Genomic DNA, 19065 nt, shown 5'->3' on the forward strand with positions numbered 1-19065 from the left:
ACTGGTGAACTCTTCTGTCTCCACTAGCTTTCCACACACACATACACCCAGCAGTCAGATGCCCCAAAAGGGCTACTTACAAGGCACAGCATGGCGGTAAAGGTTATCCCTTATGGTCTGCTGGAGCTCATGATCAGGAGAGCCTTTCTGGAAGCGCTGATTGAGAAAATGTCGCAGGTCCTTGTTCAGTTTTCCTCCTGTGAGAAATATATAAAATAGACAAAACACATCAACCATGGGGCTTCCCAGAGATGAAGCAGGTTGACAGCTGGGTGCAGAAATGCCACCAGAAGCCATTCTACCCAGCCACTCTCGGTCATTAGGAGGACCTACTTCAGGATTCCCTCTGCAGGAGAAAAGCAAGCAAGAATGCAATAAACATAAAACAGCATTGAAAGAGCATTAATTTGGGGGGATCATTTCACACAATACTAGAAGGCTCAAATAACAAAGAATTTAAACTAGGCTATTACATTTAAAATATGTGCCAGAGACCCTTGAAGACACTATTAAAGAGATGGCAAATGGCTGAGAACTTAAAGAGAACAATGGAGCAACAGCTGACAAATTATACAATGTTCTTTGACCACGGCTCCAACTGGTAGAAATTGACCCTATGAATATACTTGCAAAAGTCTGCAACATCTCCAGTATTGCTTATTGCAGTATTTTTATAATAGCAAAAAAAATGAAAATAAAAGCAGAAGATCTGAAAAAAACCACCAGGGATCAACTAAGTAAAGCATAGTTGATTCATATGGTAACTACTCCAAGAAAGTTATATCTGCTTAGTGTTAGTGTCAAAGGAAAATATGTGGAGTGGTGCATACTGTCTGACCCCTTTTGTGTAAAAAGGAACAAAGAAAAGGAGGCACTCTATATTGATGTGAGCCATCATCACAAAGTTTTTAACAACAGTTTCCTTTAGGTAGAAGGACATGAGCTTGGGAAGTAAGGGAGAAGATGTCTTCATTGTATAGACAGATATACAGATGTCACTCGTTAGTCTATAGACAGAGATATACAGACCTTATTATCCTGCATTGATTGTACAAACACTAGACACAGAGTGCTTTTTCACTATTGTTGTATAAGCAATAGCTACGTGAGTGAGCCTGTGTATTTCTTTGTAATTCTCTACATTAACAAAATAAAACAATAGCTAAATTACGGCTATAAAAATATGTCATAGAAACAAAAAAGGTAACCAAATGTTCTTTTTAAATTATAGACACAAATTATACTCTACAGGACCAACAGAAGGCTTGTAGATCAAGTTAGCTAATATTTATGCTTAATGGAGAAAGACTAGTTCAGTGACAGCTAAAAATAACTAGGCTAAAATCGTCTTTCCATTTTTAGACAAGATAAAAATTAGGTAAGAACATTTCCAGCCTTAGAGAAACAAAATAGCAATGCAGTATCTATGTGAACTACAAAATTCATGTCTTCAGATGGTAACTTCCCCATGGTCAAAAATGTGTATCATGAGGATGACATAGATAGTTAAGATGATGTTACGTCCTACCTAGACAGGAAACGACTGATCTTTATTTTAGTATCATGGTCAACAGATCCCTTATTACAGATGATTGTTTTATAGACTAACAAAACCTAATTTGAACTATTTTATTTGAGATGTATTATGCCTAAGGTTTCAAGTGGCCAAAATCAAAATAGATATATTCGAGTCAATCCTGGGTCATTTAATAAATATTCAATAACTCATCAAATATTTGCTGAATAAAAAGGACACACATCCACCTATCCACTCCCCATCCCGCCCCCCAAAATGGTCATAAGGTTTGAACAATTTACAGAGGAATATATATGACTAGCCATCTAACCACATGAAAAGATATTTAATATCATTATCAGGAAAAGGCAAATCAAAACCACAGTGAAATTCCACTACATACCTACGAGAATGGGAAAATTTATTTTTTTAATTTTTTAATTTTTTTAATGTTTACTTTTGAGACAGACAGACAGAGATAGAGTAGGAGCAGGGGAGGGGCAGAGACAGAGGGAGACACAATATCTGAAGCAGCCTCCAGAATCTGAGCTGTCAGCACAGAGCCTGACATGGGGCTCGAACCAAGGAACCATGACCTGAGCCAAAGTCAGGTCTCAAGTGACTAAGCTACCCAGGCGCCCACAGAATGGCAAAAATTTAAAAGTCAGTATCAAGTGTTATCAAGACTAGAGAAGAGGAACTTGTGGTCACTGTCGGTGGGCACAGAAAATGGTTCATTCTCTTGGGAAAAGAATCTTATAAAGCTAAACCTTCACTAACCGACCGACCCAGCACTTTCACTCGCATTTATGCAAGAGAAATGAAAACAAGCACACTCCCCCACACATACGACTTCCGGATGAATCTCCACAACAACTTTCATCACTATGTAATAGTCCGAAACTGGAAACAACCAAAATATCCATCAACAGGGGAAAGGATAAGCAAGCTGCCCTCTATTCAAATAGGGTGCTACACAACAGTTAACGGGAAGAGACCACTAACACGTAGAGTACCATTCACACACCGAAAACACATAATGCTGAGCAAAGGCAGCTAGACACAAAAGGCAATATTGTATACGATTCCACTTACATATAAAGTCTTAGAATAATCTAAACTTTAGTGACAAAAAGCAGTTGAGTGGTTACCTGGGGCTGAGGGTAGGCAGAGGCTGACTGCAAAGGGGGACAAGGGAGTAAGATCTATGTAGTGTCCCATGTCAGTTTCTTGGCTTTGCAATTGTACTATACTCATGTAACCAGTTCTCCTTGGGGGAACCTGGATGCAGGGTACAGGGGATCTCTGTAGTACTGTTTACAATTTCCTGAGAGTCTAGAATGACATTAAGACAAAAAGATTTTTAAAATTTTTTGTAAGTTTATTCATTTATTTTGAGAGATAGAGAGTGTGTGAGTTGGGGAGGGAAGACAGAGAGGGAGAGAGAATCCCAAGAAGCCTCAGCACTGTCAGCACAGAACCCAACATGGGGCTCGAACTCACAAACCATGAGATCATGACCTGAGCACAAATCAGGAGTCGGACACTTAACCGACAGAGCCACCCAGGTGCCCCAAGATGAAAAGTTTTTGAAGGGGGGAGCACAAGGAAGTGTTTGAAGTAGATGCCAGTACAGAAAATCTTGATCGTGGCAGTGATAATATGGGTTTATATATTTATCGAAACTTAAGGAACTCTGTGTGTGTGTGTGTGTGTGTGTGTGTGTGTGTGTGTGTGTATGCTGGATACAATTTATAGTATGTATGTGACACTATTACAAAATTGATTTCAAAAGTTTAAAAAATAAACATGAGTACCCAATGACTATGTGATAGGCTATTCTAAATGCTTAATTCTCAATTTCGCAGCAGAGAGATGAAGTGAAAGGAAAACACATTAAATCTTGATAGTTAAGACAGAAAGGCTTGGGTTTAAATCCCGGCTCCACTGTTTACTAGCTGGTGAACCCAAGCACACTGTTTCACCTCTGAACTTTATCTGTGAAACAGAGCTCTGATAAAACAGAAGCCCTGTCATGAAATTGGTATAAGGATTAAATGAGATGCCAACACAGCTTGGCAAAGAGAAGGTGCCATGATAATGTAGAGTGGACAATCACTGAGGCAAGGGAGGGGGAAGAGCTGAGACCTGTTCAAAGATGGGCTGTTACTCTTTTTCAAAATGCCCATAAGCATAAAGCCCATTCCATTACTTAGAAATAGCTATGAACAAAATACAGGCACAGGGAAATTCAGACTAAAGGATATTTCTAGAGTTTCTGGAAGGGAATAAAACTCTACTGGTGCTAAAATTGTCCGGCCATAGGTAAATGGGTTAGTATTTAGTGCATACTTAATACATTGTTGGTGCTGTGCTGGAGTTTAAATGAAACCAACTGGTAAATCACTGATATTTAGGAGTCACATCGGCCAACTCTATCTCTAGGTACAAGGTAGTCTGGAGTTCGACCAAAAGGATACCAATGTTTACCAGCCAAATCTGCGTTGTTTAAGAGTTTATATTTTATATTTATATTCTCTATAGGAGACCACAGTTGCAGGCGGTAGAAAGACACTGAGCCATGAGTAGAAAAGATATTATGGGATCCAAATTACTGCTTGAGTCAAAAGCAAAGTCCTAAAGAAGATTCGGGATACAGTATCTGTTTCTCCTATACAGAACCCAGGTACACACACCTTATGGATCATATGCAGGTTACCTATCAAGATAAAACATGGGCTTATAGATGGGAAGGCATTCATTCTTAAGCCACAGACACTCTTGGTCTACACTTGAGATTTACATTAAAACTAGCCAAGCTAGCTAAAGTTTGCGATCATCGAACTAAAACTCCGCTTTACTGCAGATGTGCAAAAGGGCAGGGTTAACTATGCTGCCGGTTAACATTTACTCTGTGTTCCGTGACATTTGTAAGCGAAAAGCCTCAACCTTCCCATTATATTAAGAATACTGTACTTTTTGGCATCTAATCTCAAATTAATTGCCAATTATTCAGGGGATATGTCTATAAATCTTCTCCTAATTGTCAAGGCAGTGAGCCAATGAAATAATAAATTGCTAGAGAGAAAGAGACAGAGAGAGTCAGAGCATCTTCACTTTCTTTGAAATTCAAGATTTGTTTTGCAAGTGGAAAAGAGAACAGAGGTCAGAAATACAGGCAACTTTTTCCAAGAAAAGGATTCAGAGCTGATTTTAAGACAATTGTATAATTTCAGTGACAAAAATGAAGCTTACTCTCTGTCCTGTATTTGCCATTACTTTATATTTCATACCAATGTATCTGAAATCGTGTATCTTTTAAATTTAAAACAATGTATCTCTGCTTTTTTTAAATTCACACTGGTTTAGAGAAATTTAACCATGTCAATTCACGTAACTTTTGCTAATTACTTTAAATGTTGTGTAATATTCCATTTAAAAAATATACAATGTATTTGTCCTTCATAAAAAATTAGGCTATTTCCAGTGTTGTTGCCAATGCAACAATGCAATAATAAATGTCACTGTAATATTTTTCTTTTCAAATATGTGTATGTGCAGGAAAAAACATAGTATATACAGGGTTCAGTACTACCAATAGTTCCAGGCATCACTAGGTGTCTTGGAACATCTCCCCCACAGATAAGGGGGTGACTACATTTCTGGTGACTTGTACATTCTATCATATATACATATATGTAGTGATATATATAAATTATATACATATATATGACACATACAATATATACATATATGTGTGTGTGTATATGTATATGATAGAATATATATCTCATATATATATATTTTTTGTCTTTTATGCTTCCTCTTCGGTAACTTGCCTGTTCATATTCCTTGTGCATTTTCCTAATAGGCTATCTTGTTATTTTTGATAAGATGTTCTTTATATACTCTGCATATGATTCCTTTATCAGTTACTTAAGTCACAAATTTTGCTTGTTACTATTTAAAGATGATATGATTCCTTAACATCATTGTGTAGTTCCTCCAAACTTTTCCTCTACATGCTACACAGTTTTCTGCCATCTCAACTAGAAGCATCATTTTCAAAGTGATGGATTATGAGGGGACTCTGCTTGGTCTGAACTCTATCTCCTAAAGTATAGATCCTAAGGGAGAACACTAGTCAATAGAAATAATCTTGACGGCCCAGAAACTAGGTTTCCAGAGATATTACTTTTGAGTCTTCTCGATTCATCCATTTCTAACCAAGGAGACAAAACATAACTCTCTCTGTGTCGTATAAGCTCCAGAACATAGAAGGTCAAAGAATAGTGTTTCCTTACAACTAGAATTTAGACTTTAATATATTTCAAATTTTCAATGCTAAGGAAAATGTGCATAAGGATACTAAACTAATCACACTTCCAAGTGATTTACCATTAGCACACAATTTCTTCACGGAATGATTGTAGTTGTAGGAAAGATGTATTTATTAAGGCAACACAAATGGTTTGGAGTGCAGGGAGCTATTACAGCGAAAAAAATTCTGTGTCAGTTCAGCAGTTTACATTTGTAAAGGATAGGGTTTTTTTTTAAGTGCAAAATTATAAATCGAAATACAAATTAGCTAGTTTTATCGTCGCTAAAACTTACAACCTGAAATACAATTAGCGAGTTTTGTCTTTAAAAGATTTTGCCATTTGTTTCTTTCTAACACATTTTTCCTGACATTTTTCTGACTGTAAAAGTCCCAAAAAATAGTGGGGAGTTAGGATTTACTACTAATTGGATGGACCGACTGAACGGATGGCTGCACAACAGTGTGAAGGTACTCAACGCCACTGAACTGTACCCTGAAAATACTTAACATGATCTTCTGTGATACATATTTTACCACAATAAAAAGGTAACCTATATGAATTCCAAGATTTGAAAAATACACAAAAGTACAACAATTAAGGTTAAAGATCAACTGTAACCTCATGTGAATCACCATTAACATGTTGGTACTGAATGCCCCGTGTACGCCTACCTACGCATACAGACAGATACCCTTACTGTACCCTCACACACATGGGGGATTCATTCACTCATTCAACCAGATATTAATTAAGTCCCGACAGCCAGGCAATCGGTGGGCCCCGGGGACACATCACGACAACACAGAACTCCTGAACAGGAACTAACACACAAGTTTTAGCAAACATGAACCGGGCTGGCCTCTGAGCAGAGGTCATTGTTAAGATGAGAAAGCAAACGAGACAAGAACCAAGTTAACTCTGCCAAGTGTGGGGAAAACAGCATTCTAGACAGAGAATGCCGCATGTGCAAATGAACGGAAATAGAAAGGAGGCTGGCGTGTTAGAGAAAAAGCGTGGAGCTCGGACAGGGGCAGCACACGCAGAGGTGGAACAGAGAAGCTGGGGCGGATCATGCTGTGCCTTGCAGGCCAAGATAAGGAGTTTGCATTTTATTCTGAGCTCCATAGGAATGCAGTGAAGGGAGGGCAGTCAGGGACATAAGGAAGGCCTTGTCTCCGTGTTGAGATTCCTCTCGCAGCTGTGCAGTGGGTCAAGAGTAGAGGGAGGTGGGGGCGTCTGGGTGGCTCAGTCGGTTGAGCGCCCGACTTCGGCTCAGGTCATGATCTCATGGTTCATGAGTTCGAGCCCAGCGTCGGGCTCTGTGCAGACAGCTCAGAGCCCAGAGCCTGCTTCAGATTCTGTGTCTTCCTCTCTCTCTGCCCCTCCCCTGCTCATGCTCCCTCTCTGTCTCAAAAATAAATAAAACATTAAAAAAAAATTTTGTTTTTAAAAAGAGTAGAGGGAGGTGACAGCGTGCGGCCAGTGTGGCTGATCACACAAGACCGGAAGTGGCCTGGAATAAGGAAACGGATGAAAAGAAGAAGGGCAGGAGTGCAGAGAGAAGATGTAACTTAAAGCTAGAAGCAACAGGGTGTGCCCGCGTGATGGAGGAAGATGCCAAATGCAAGACAGGAGTCAAAAGTGATTCCCACGTCTGGGCTTAAGTGCTGATGCCCACAGGGGAGGAGAACACAGGAGTTCCATTAGATACCTATTAAATAGGGGATAGGGAGGATCATGCCCGGCATGAGGATTTACATCCACATGATCTAACAAATAATTCATACGCATTTCCAATACTCTAGCAGTGCTCGAAAATTTAGTTTTAATAGCACATATATGTCATGTCTCATTCCATCACAACCTATTTAACTATTACCCATCAGTAAGCATATGAATGAGTTCTACTGTGATTATCCTCCTTGGATAAAACCTAGCTGTATTTCTTTTTTTTTTTTTTTTTAAGTTTATTTGTTTATTCTGAGAGAGAGAAATAGAAAAAGAAAGAGCAAGAAGAGGAGGGGCAGAGAGTGGGGTAGAGAATCCCAGGCAGGCTCCATGCTGTGAGTGCAGAGCCCCACTAGGAGCTTGATCCCATGAACCATGAAATCATGACCTGAGCCAACATCAAGAGTTGGATGCTTAAGTGACTGAGCCACACAGGCGCCTCAAACCTAACTGTATTTCTGATTATCTTCTCACAATCCTGGGAGTGGAAATAGTGGGACAAAAAGCATAAAATGATACAAATTCTCTCCCAAAAGACTGTATCAGCTTCCCTTTATTCACCTTGATTCTAAATGCCTCCAAAGTAGCTATGTGGATGCATCATCATATTATCAGTTTCATGTTATCAGACATTTAGATGTCTTTCCTCTGAAAAAAATGATCCAGGTCATAGGGGTACCTGGATGGCTCAGTGGGTTAAGCCTCCAATTCTTGGTTTCAGCTCAGGTCATGATCTCATGGTTTTGGGGGTTCGAGCCCTGTGCGAGGCTCTGTGCTGACATCACGGAGCCTGCTTGGGATTCTTTCTTTTTCTCTCTCTCTCTGTCTTTCTCTCTCTATCTGCCCCTCCCCCACTCATGCTGTGACTCTCTCAACATAAACAAAAAATTATTTTTAAATGATCATAAACAATGTTGCAATGAAAACTCTTGAGTATGTATGTTTGCTAAAATCCTCTAGAAGTGGAATTACTAGAACAATGAGCACAATCGTTAAAGATTCTTCATACATACTGACAAACTGCTTTCCAGAAAGGTTTCCACTCAACTCTAGAAGAAGTACAATATCACTAATCTAATTACAGTGCCAAAATGAGGATTGTTTTTCCCTTTTTAAGTATGCTTTTTTTTTTTTTTTAAAGTAATCTCTATGCCCTCCATGGGGCTGGAACTCACGACCCTGAGATCAAGAGCTGCATGCCCGGCCCGGCATCCCTAAGTACGCGTTTTTAAAAGTTTTCCATCAATAATTCAAACCGATGCCAACACTATATTATACAAGCAACGCGGACAGTTAAAATACGTTTCTCTTCAATTTGAGAAACTGTTGGTTGCAACGAGAAAATTTTTGTGGAGAACGGCCTGTGGCGAAATAATGGATGAATTCCATTATCATTATGTATTTAAGTAAAATGAGAAACAAACAAAACCCTTTGCTTTTAAACACACAGAGATTGAGAACACTCAGTATGCCAGTTCTGACAGATTTGCTTCCAAGCCTGCCTCCCCCAGATGGCATGTAAGCATTGGTCACAATCAGGGGTCAGCAAAATTTTTCTACAGAGTGACAAGGGTCAGGCAGTACACATTCTCCGCCTTTGGGAGCCCATCCGGACCCTGTCCAACTACTAAAGTTTGCCTTTATAGTACAAAAGCAGCCACAGATTATATGTAACCAAGGTTTTTTTCCCAATAAAACTTTATTTACAAAAAAGGGCAGCAGACTTAGTCCACTGACCAGAGCCTGCTAAGTCGTCACTGTAGATGCTGGCTCCGAATCTCCAGGTGAGCAATTCTCCTTTGAGCGTTCTTAGGGTACAGGGTATTCAGCGTCTCCAAGGCTAGTCTTAGCAGCATTACCCAGAAACCTGCTGAGTTGCAAATTACCAGGCTTCACCCAAAACTTACTGCATTAGAAACTCTGCCGGTCCAGTTCAGCAGTCTATGTTTTAACAGACCGTCCAGGTAGTTCTAAGACACGCTGATATTTGTGACCAATGATCACTATGCCAAAGCAAAGTCCTCCTCACAAAATGTGGGGAGCTAGGCTCAGAAAACAAACCCATTTCCTTATCTCTCACCAGTGGTCCCCATCTCTCTGCACACCTCAAGAGGTGCCAGTCCTCCTGGGCTAATAATAACACCTTATAATAACAAGCACAGTGCAAATGACACCAGGCAGGTGGGGCATCATCAGACATGCAGAGATTGAATCCATTCCCCTAAGTGGCACAAAGACAGTTGTTCTTTCAGTCACGTTTCTGTAGAACTTAAAAAAAAAAAGTGGGGTGCCTGGGTGGCTCAGTCGGTTGGGCGACCGACTTCGGCTCAGGTCATGATCTCGTGGTCCGTGAGTTCGAGCCCCGCATCGGGCTCTGTGCTGACAGCTCAGAGCCTGGAGCCTGTTTCAGATTCTGTGTCTCCCTCTCTCTCTGACCTTCCCCCATTCATGCTCTGTCTTTCTCTGTCTCTAAAATGAATAAACGTTAAAAAAAAATTAAAAAAAAAAGAAAAGAAAAGAAAAGAAAAAAAGAGACTGCGGGAAAGATTTATGTCTGTTGATGAAGCTCTAGAAACTACTATTTACATGTAACTCCCCACATGGACGAGCACAAAACATTTTGCTAGCACTTCAGGACATCCACATTATTATTATTTCCTGCCTGTCTCCTCTCTTCTTTTTCTCCTGGTGAATCTTTTCATACCAAATTTCATCCCACAGCGAGAAGAAACCTGAATTAAGCATGGAAAGAAAGGCACGGTTTAAATTCCATCATCTCTATTTTTCCATTATTCCCAGCCTTTTGTGCTTCTTGTATTTATTTCAGTTAAACTGGGATAGTCAAATAACATCTGTTCAGAAAAAAAAAAAATGAAAGATTTACAAAAGGGAAAGGCAAAAGACAATGTTGCTCTGTAGGCAAAGTAACCTATGTGATGTGAGTTTATGACCGGCAATAATCAACAACATGGCTGAAGTCAGAGGTCTCTACACTCAGGTCCTTGAGTACAATCTGTAGACATGTGTGTGCCCTTCAAGAAGACACTAAATTCTTAAGAAGACACTGCACTGGGATCTAACGGACCTCTGCTCGGTGACCTGCTGGACTGGAGTGATGCCAGTGAGCATTTACTGAGCACTTTTAACAGGCAGGCACAGTGCTGAGTCCTAACTTTGCAATCCTCACCTCACATCAGTGAGGTTGGTTCTATTTCCAGTCCCATTTTACAGAACAAAAAAACTGAGGTTAACGGGCTGCCCCATCACCCAGGTAATTAGGCAAAAAGGAAATATATGTAAATCTAGACAGATGAAATCAGAATGCAAGATGTTAACAGCTGATCAGTTAGAGTCAATCATGGCATATACCACGCTGTGGATTCACTATGTTATGCGGTTTATGGGTTTGATATTTTCCAAAACAAGAAAGAGTAAAAGAAACGAATGGTTTTTCTGAAGCAGTTACATTCACCATGCCACTAGAAAACATTTTATGTGAATCTCAACATAAAAACTGAAGACTGACTTCCCTCTAAACAGTCATAGTACAGTTGCCCCAATACCCTCTCGATGTTCAACATAGGTAGAAACCAAGAAAGTGACATGTCAACAGTGATGACTTCCAAAGAACATTCAGCCAAGGAGCCCAAGCGAAGTTCCTTCCCAGGAACCAGCACCTGTCCCCTTGGCTTTCAGGACACTGTTGATAAGGAAGGTATTTTAAATGCTTCTATGCAAATGCAAACGGAGATCCCACAGGCATCTCACAGCCCAGAACTTCCGTAGTAATTAACACAGCTGTTCTCCGACCCCTGCGAGCCTTACCCCAGTTCAGTTTCAGCCAGGAATGGATAAAATGGGTCACAAACTATATTCTAATATAGTCTGATATCATTCACACAGTAGGTTGGGGCCAGAGATCCAGGGGCTCTGACCTATATAGTGAGAAATCTCACTATACAGGGTTACAATTGAACATGCCACACCAGCTTCTGCTGGATCATAGAACAGAGGCCACGAGCAACATCCCATCATTTCATGGGCCTGAAAAAGCTGAGACCCTTGCCCACAAGCAAAGCATCTCCGTGAGTATTCTTTGCACAATACCTCTCTTTAAAAGATTTTTCAAAGCTGGGGACCAAAGACAGAATCACAAGTATATGGTCCAAGCAGGTGAGAATGGAAAAGAAAACATCTCAGGCACCAGGAGGATTCTAGAGTAGACGTAGGCAAAATTTATCTGTAAGGTCCCATAGTACATACTTTATCCTTTACAGGATGAAAGGCCTAGGCTCCAACCACTCTGCTTTTTTTTTTTTTTTTAAAGAAGAAAACCAACACTAGACAATAAGTAAATGAGTGCATAGCTGTGTTCTAAATAAAAACTTCATTACAAAAACAAGCAGCAGGCTAGATTGGGCCCATAAGCTGGAGCTGGCCACTCCCTGTTGAAGAGGGTTACGTCTCTCTCAGAAAACGTTTATGTTACACTTTCTGAAAACTGCCAGAGGTGTGGGGGGTTCATGCATCGGGATGTGTGCAAGTAGCACCTGGTGTGTAAACCATTCCCTTAGAAAAGGAGTAGGAAGGTGAGGTGTGGGTCCACACTGATGGGCTTTGACAACAATATTCAACAGGTGAAAAATATCCATTCCCACATCCTCTATAAAGTAGAAAAATTTTACGTATTTAAAGACCTGGATAGCTTTCAGAGAAATTTATCAAATGACTCCTGAAATAAACTGTTACTGGCATCAATCTCCAGTTTACACAAATATACAGAATAGAAAAATGCATACGTCATAAACACAGATTTCCCTTTGATGATTACAAATTTTGTGCTTTATCATAAATTACTTTTCTGAACATTATCTCATTCAGTCCTTGTAAAACCCAGTGAGAAAGGTGGTATCATTCCCACTTTAAACCACATGAAGAAAGACTCTCGGTGCAGGATTAGAACCACATGTTCTAGTTCCAAAATCTTGGCTTTCCTGTCTCCACCGTTGGACTTCGAACAAGGTGTTCATCCACATCTAAAGAGTGAAACTTAGAACTACGGACTGACATTCTTCAAAACTGTCAAGCTCATGGAAAAACAAGGGAAGATTAAGAACCTGATACAGATTAGAGGAGTCTAAGACGTGGCAACTAAATGTAACGTATCCTGCATGGATTTAGGGACATGAAGGATGCTAGTGGGGGAAAAAAACCCTAGTGAAATCTGAGTTAAGACTGGGGTTAGTTAAGAGGGCCTCCTGGGTGGGACAGCTGGTTAAGCATCCAACTCGTGATCTCACCTCAGATCACGATCTCACTTTTGTGAGTTCGAGCCCCGCACTAGGCTTTGCGCTCAAGGCACAGAGCCTGCTTGGGATTCTGTCTCTCCTTCTCTCTGCCTCTCCTCCATTTGTGCATGCTCTCTCTCTCTCCTCAAATAAACAAACTTTAAAAAAAATTTTTTTTAAAAGACTGGAGTTAATAGTAATGTACTATCTTAACTTATTTTTGACAAATGAACAACCATTATACAAGATGTTAGTATTAGGGGAAATTCCATGAGATTCGGGAACTTCTGTACTGTCTGCACATTTTGCATCTAAAATATTTCAAAATAGAATTCATTTGTTAAAAATGGATTCAGTGTACCTATTATGTGCATGTGGCTGTGTGCAGGGCTCTTGGCCATTTTATATGTTGCAAATCCACCAAGGTAAGAATTCTTACAGAGAATTCCCTCTCTGGGTTAACCACAGCTCCCACTTCCAGAATGTGGTATGTAGTGTAGCTGTTAAAAAATATTTGGGGGCACCTGGGTGGCTCAGTTGGTTAACTGTCCAACTCTTGGTTTTGGCTCAGGCCATGATCTCAGTTTCATGAGTTCGAGCCCTGTGTCAGGCTCTGTGCTGGCAGCACGGCCCCTGCTTGAGATTCTCTGTCTCCCTCTCTCTGCCTCTCTCCCACTCATGCTGTCTCTGTCTTCCTCGGGATAAAGAGACTAAATTTACAAAATTTATTTTAATATTAGAATTGAGTTCTAGTTCATGGGCTGGTCATCAGACATTTTCAGTCTCCATAATTCCATAAACGATTATCACTTTCACACTTGACTATTTTCATTCCATCTCACTGTAGTCTTTAGGCTGTTATTGAAAAGTGATTATAAATAATGGGGCTATAAAAAGCCATTCAATAATTAGGACACTAACTGGCCACATGCCCACCTCAACAATGGAAGGTGATTTATGTTAGGCAACCCCATCACATCTGCCAGCCTCTGACGGGGCTCTCGGGTTGCACATTAAAACTGCTCTGAACAGCCATTTTTTCTTGATTAGGAAAGAGACCAATAAGCCAGTTTTAGAGCTTTTTCAATTTTATTTGCAAGGAAAGAAAAACAATAAACCATTTTTTGCCTTGCTATTTCACATATCCAGAGAACAGGGGAGGAAAGCACAGGACATAAACTAGATCAGGTCCAAGTCTTGGCCACTGTCATAGAATGGCAAAGACCTAAATGAAATCTAAAGACAAAAGACCTAACCAACCACACCTCATCCACTCAACGCCTAAGACTTCAATATAGCACACAAGCTTAAAACTATTTAATATTCATCAAATGGTTCTCAACAGGACTACCACTGGCATCTTGGGCAAGACAAGGTGTTGTTGACGGTATATACCTCCCCGGACATCAGCCTCCCTGTTCTCGGCAGCTCCCAGATGACCACCTGAAGGTCTCCCCAGTCACTGAACCACCGGGGTAGGACAGTCCTACCACAGGGAGATAGCTAAATGAGTATCAGTCAGGGAAAAGTTGTTGCTTAACTGATGAATCTTTCTTCACTGAGATCCAAGAGCATATTAGAAAAGAATATTGCAAAAGCGCCCCTGGTGGGGAGGGTTCCAAACTGCTAAGATTCTATGCTCTACATGCACAGGCTTACAGGAACTTCCATGTCTTCTAGAATAGGGCTGCTGATCGAGAGGCGGCAGAGCTCAGTTCTGAAATCAAACGTTTGAGCTAATCATCACGCGGGGTCTGCAGAGGTCTTCTCTGACAAATGTCTCCGTAGGGGGTCCTCCATCAATGTCTCTCCCATTGCTTTATTGGGTCCATAGGCATTATCATTCTTTGAAATGATTTTTTTTTCCTTTTTCTTTCTTAGCTGTCGCCTCCCTCAGCATGAGTCTCCTATGAGAGCTGAGCCCGTCTCAGCGTAGAGTAGGGGTTGTGATACAACTAGCACCTTTGGGGACGCAGTGATGAACTCAATTATGAGACGAGGGGTCACCCAGGGGCTCAGCTGGTTAAGCATGTGACTCTTGATTTCGGCTCAGGTTGTGATCTCACAGCTCATGGGGCTGAACCCCGCGTCAGGCTCCATGGTGACAGTGCGGGGTCCACCCAGAATTCTCTTTCCCTCTCTCCCTGCCCCTCCCCTGCTCGCATGCTCACTCTCTCTCTCTCAAAAATAAATATGCATTAAAAACAGATGAAGGATAACATGAATGAAAATAACGTAAGCAGTAGCTAAACCAGAAGCAGGCAGGCAGATGCTGCCATCCTGACTTTGCCGTTAGTGACCTCTTCGTTCTTGGGCAAATCCCTTAATCATCCAGGGTCTCAGTTTCCTCATCAAGAAAGTGGGGATGATGACAGTACCTACCCAAACAGGGCTGTCATGAGGAACACACAAGTAGATGCAACATAATGCTCAGTAAACGTTAGCCACCCTCTCCCTCAGCATCTGACTCGAAGGAAATATATTTCCAAAACACCTTGCATGGAATTGTGTTTATTCTCAAGGAGAGCAATTTTTTTTAGGATTCATAATTACGACTACATGCATACAACAAACAAGTGAAACAAGCCAGCCTTCCCATATTTGCTAGACTGCAAACTAATTAAAACCTGTGTGTTATCCCCAGATTGCCTGCACGCTCCCACTTCTGTACAGATCACACTGTATGGCCAGAGGTGTGTGGGGAAAGAGCGAGGAATTCGAGGTTGGTTTGAATGGCAGCCGTGCACAGTACCAGACGTCAGGGAATCCAGTGTTCATTTTTTTTAATTTTGCCATTTATTTATATGCTTTTCACCTATACAGCAGCACACTGTTTATTCATTACTTTAAGGTGGATTACTGTGATAACTAACGATGTTAATCATCATGTCAGATGTTAATGGCACATCTATTCATTTGTGAAGTTTCTGTTCAACTTGTTTGCCAATTTTTTTTTAACTAGGTTTGTCTTCTTGACATTGACTTGTAAGACTTCTTGATACATCCTGGATACCAGTCTTTTGTCATGAAAACATGTTGCGAACATCTTCTCCCAGTCTGTGACATATCCATTCACTTTCTTGATGACGTCTTTTGATGAATGGAAGTTTTGATTGTTGATGGAGTCTAATATATCAATTTTTCTGCAGTTTCTCCTCTGTGTTATTCATTTGTTACAGATGAGTCAGAAAACTGCCTAACGAAGTAGAAGAACCCTGGGCAAGGGTCAGGAGATCTGGATTTGAGACCTAAATCTGTGTGCTATTTGTGTTTGGCAAAGTCATTTGTGAGAGTTAATTTTATCTGTCAACTGGGTCTCGGGGTGCCCAAGTATTTGATCAAATAGTATTCTGCATGTTTCTGTGCAAACGCTTTTGGATGAGATTAACATTTAAATTGATACAGTGGATAAAGCAGACTGCTCTCCCCTGTGTGGGTGGCCCTCACCTAATCAGTAGAAGGCCTGAATAAAATAAAAAGGGTGATCCTTCCATAAGTAAATGGGAATTTCTCCTGCCTGAGCCTAGGAGGTAGAACATCAGCTCTTTCTTGCTTTGGACTCTAATGGAAACACTGACTTTTCCCGGGTCTGAAGCTGTCTAGCCTCTGGACTATAGCCAAACACCATCAGCTCCCTTGGTTGTCAGTCCTTCAGACTGTGACTAGAACTGTACCATCAGCCCTCCTGGGTCTCTAGCTTGCCAACGGCAGGCCTTGGAACTTGCCAGCCACCATAACTGCATAAGCCAATTTCCTAGAATAAATTAATCCCTCTTTACACGCACACATACACACACCCTGTTGGCTCTGTTTCTCTGATGGACCCTGATTATACACCATCTACTTCTTCTAGCTCCAAAAGGGCACATAGCATTCTGACAGATGCTTTGTGACTGTTGCTAAAGTCTCTAACCAATTGCCCTAGTTCACATATCCATAAATGCAGAGGCTGGATTCCCCAAAACCAAAGATCTCTCCCATTCTAAAAATCTGATACTTATCTTAGCCTCACCTTCCTAATCAGGCAACATCTTCTCCCTTGGGGGTCTTCCTCCAAAATTGATTTGGCTGAGCCTCCCAGAAACAGGGACCTAACACCCTCCTGGCTAATCAAGTCAGCAGTAATTCTCACAGGCCCCTGCGACATACAAACCTGTCCTGGCTTCTTTGTCTCCACTGTGTGGACGCACGGCTACGAGAGTTGAAACAGTTCAAAGTTGACTGCACAATAGGGGTTTTCGCAGCTGACTTCTATCAGTGTCACAGAGATGCTCACGCCACTTCTAAGATAAACATTTTAAAAACTGTAACAGAGATGCCAAATGTGCCAATAAACCCAATTACTGACTGCCATGACCAGGCAAGCCAATTCTTGAGCTCCACAGCAACCAAAACACCGCAGAGGATGCAACATTTGTTCGAGGAACAAAGTGAAACCTATCAAACACCTCGGGCTTTGGGAACCTGTGACACCCTCTTTTTCATGGCTTGATTTCAGACCAGTCCGTAGGAAAGGGAAATTTAGAAATTAAAGTGACTTTAATTTTGCAATGCCTTTTAGAAAATTAACCTACACCCTAGAGAGATGCCAAGCCAAAACGGAGAATTCCTGCCTTTTAATGACCCTATATTAAAATTAGGTAATGGTGACCGGGCAGCTACAGGGAGAGCCTGAAGGAATTCAGTTCACTGGGCTTCCCTCACAAGGCTTTAACAGCAAAAACGAACAGCTGTGCTCTCCTTGGGTCACTGAATGTTCTTTAATACCAAGCAACCAGCCAGAATTCAGGATTACTCAGAATTTAAGTGGTAGCTGGACATTTCCTCAAAAGGAAGGGCCTGAACCTTGGTGAATGTCAGAATCATCTGGCGGCACATCTAAAATCATCCTGGGGCCTCGGCCCGCACATCAGACAACTTAAATAAGCGTCCATGGGAAGGGCTAGGCATTGCTGTTTGTTTTTTGTCTCCCTTAGCGATCCCAATGTGTAGCCAGGGTGCTAACCTAACCCACTTCTCTGATCCTGAATTCTCAGTGGACTCACTAATTGCAGAACATCTCTAGGCATCATCTTGTGTTTACAGAGCATCCTAGAGGATCTCCTAAGATGAAGTGCCTTGAGCTTCAAAGTAGAAATGGAAGACTGTGAACCAGCAGCAGGGTGGGATGGGCGGGAGGGAAGAACATCAAGGCGGAAAGGAGGTTAAAAAAAAAAGCTCTAACACCCTCTTAAAGTCACAGGCCTGGGAATTTAAATTGGGTTTCTGCCTGCTCTGACTGGGCAAGCAAACTCAAATTAGCTGGGTAGAAGATTCATCTCAAAGGATCAGGGGACTCTGGGCGACCTGTACTTTGATGTCTCTCTCACTGCAGCTCAGCACATTTCTTGCTTTCACACCAATTCTTGAGAGAAGTCCTAAGTGACTTATGTTTAGTCTGAAGGACATACATCAAATAGAAAATGGTGGGCTAGGGGCTAGGGGCATGAAGGTTTCCGCCTGGCTGTAAGGGAGGACAAAGAACAAGGTGAGAAAGGGCGGAGTCACAGCACAAATGCAGGGCTTTCCCACACTGAAATAAAAACACTGATGTTTTCACATTGCCACAGGCTGACTCCTGAGGTGGAATAGAACGCCACATTTAGAAAGAGCTAGAGAAGATGAAAGAACAAACAGAAGGCTCCCCCAAATTAAACACTACGCGAATGTGACTGTCGTGAATCGAGTAATTCTTCTGTTGATGGCTTCCACACTGACACTGAACCATGTGCTTGTTCCCTTAAAAGCTTTCTTCAAGCGCCAGCACCAAGGGTTGCTTTCAGCCACTCCCACATCCCGATCAAGCTCTTCCGTGCTCCCAGGAACAATTTGATTTCATTTAACGAGGTATTATTCCGCCACTGGTCAAAGATATAGGAGGTACTACGATCATGCCTTCTCTCCAAAAGACTCCTAGGGAATAAGTGAAAAGGCTTCAGAAATGTTCCACCACCAAACTAAAAATATTTAAGGTGGCAGAAAACCTTGCCTTCATTCAGATACCAGAATATTCCATAAAGTGTTTCTATAGAGGCTTAACTGAACATCTACCCCATCCATCCACCACCTTGACATGTAGGTTTTATTTATAAATACTGAAATCACACTGTTATCTTAAAAGTTCCAGCAAAATCAAATTACGAAAGTAAAGCAGTTACACTTTCCTTCCTTT

At 41.2% G+C, this 19065-nt stretch overlaps 1 protein-coding gene across 9 annotated transcripts in view; it reads right to left on the reverse strand.

Annotated features, from left to right (window-relative positions):
* MAGI1 (membrane associated guanylate kinase, WW and PDZ domain containing 1) overlaps window positions 1-19065 on the reverse strand; it is a 629340-nt gene that overhangs the window by 253824 nt on the left and 356451 nt on the right. For all 9 annotated transcript variants that reach the window (XM_042979370.1, XM_042979366.1, XM_042979371.1 and 6 more), the window contains exon 2: window positions 81-197. In XM_042979370.1, the coding sequence (XP_042835304.1) occupies window positions 81-197 (117 nt within the window). The remainder of the gene's footprint in view (window positions 1-80; window positions 198-19065) is intronic.

The sequence above is a fragment of the Panthera tigris genome, chromosome A2 (genome assembly GCF_018350195.1).
Source record: "Panthera tigris isolate Pti1 chromosome A2, P.tigris_Pti1_mat1.1, whole genome shotgun sequence".
Classification (NCBI taxonomy): domain Eukaryota; kingdom Metazoa; phylum Chordata; class Mammalia; order Carnivora; family Felidae; genus Panthera; species Panthera tigris.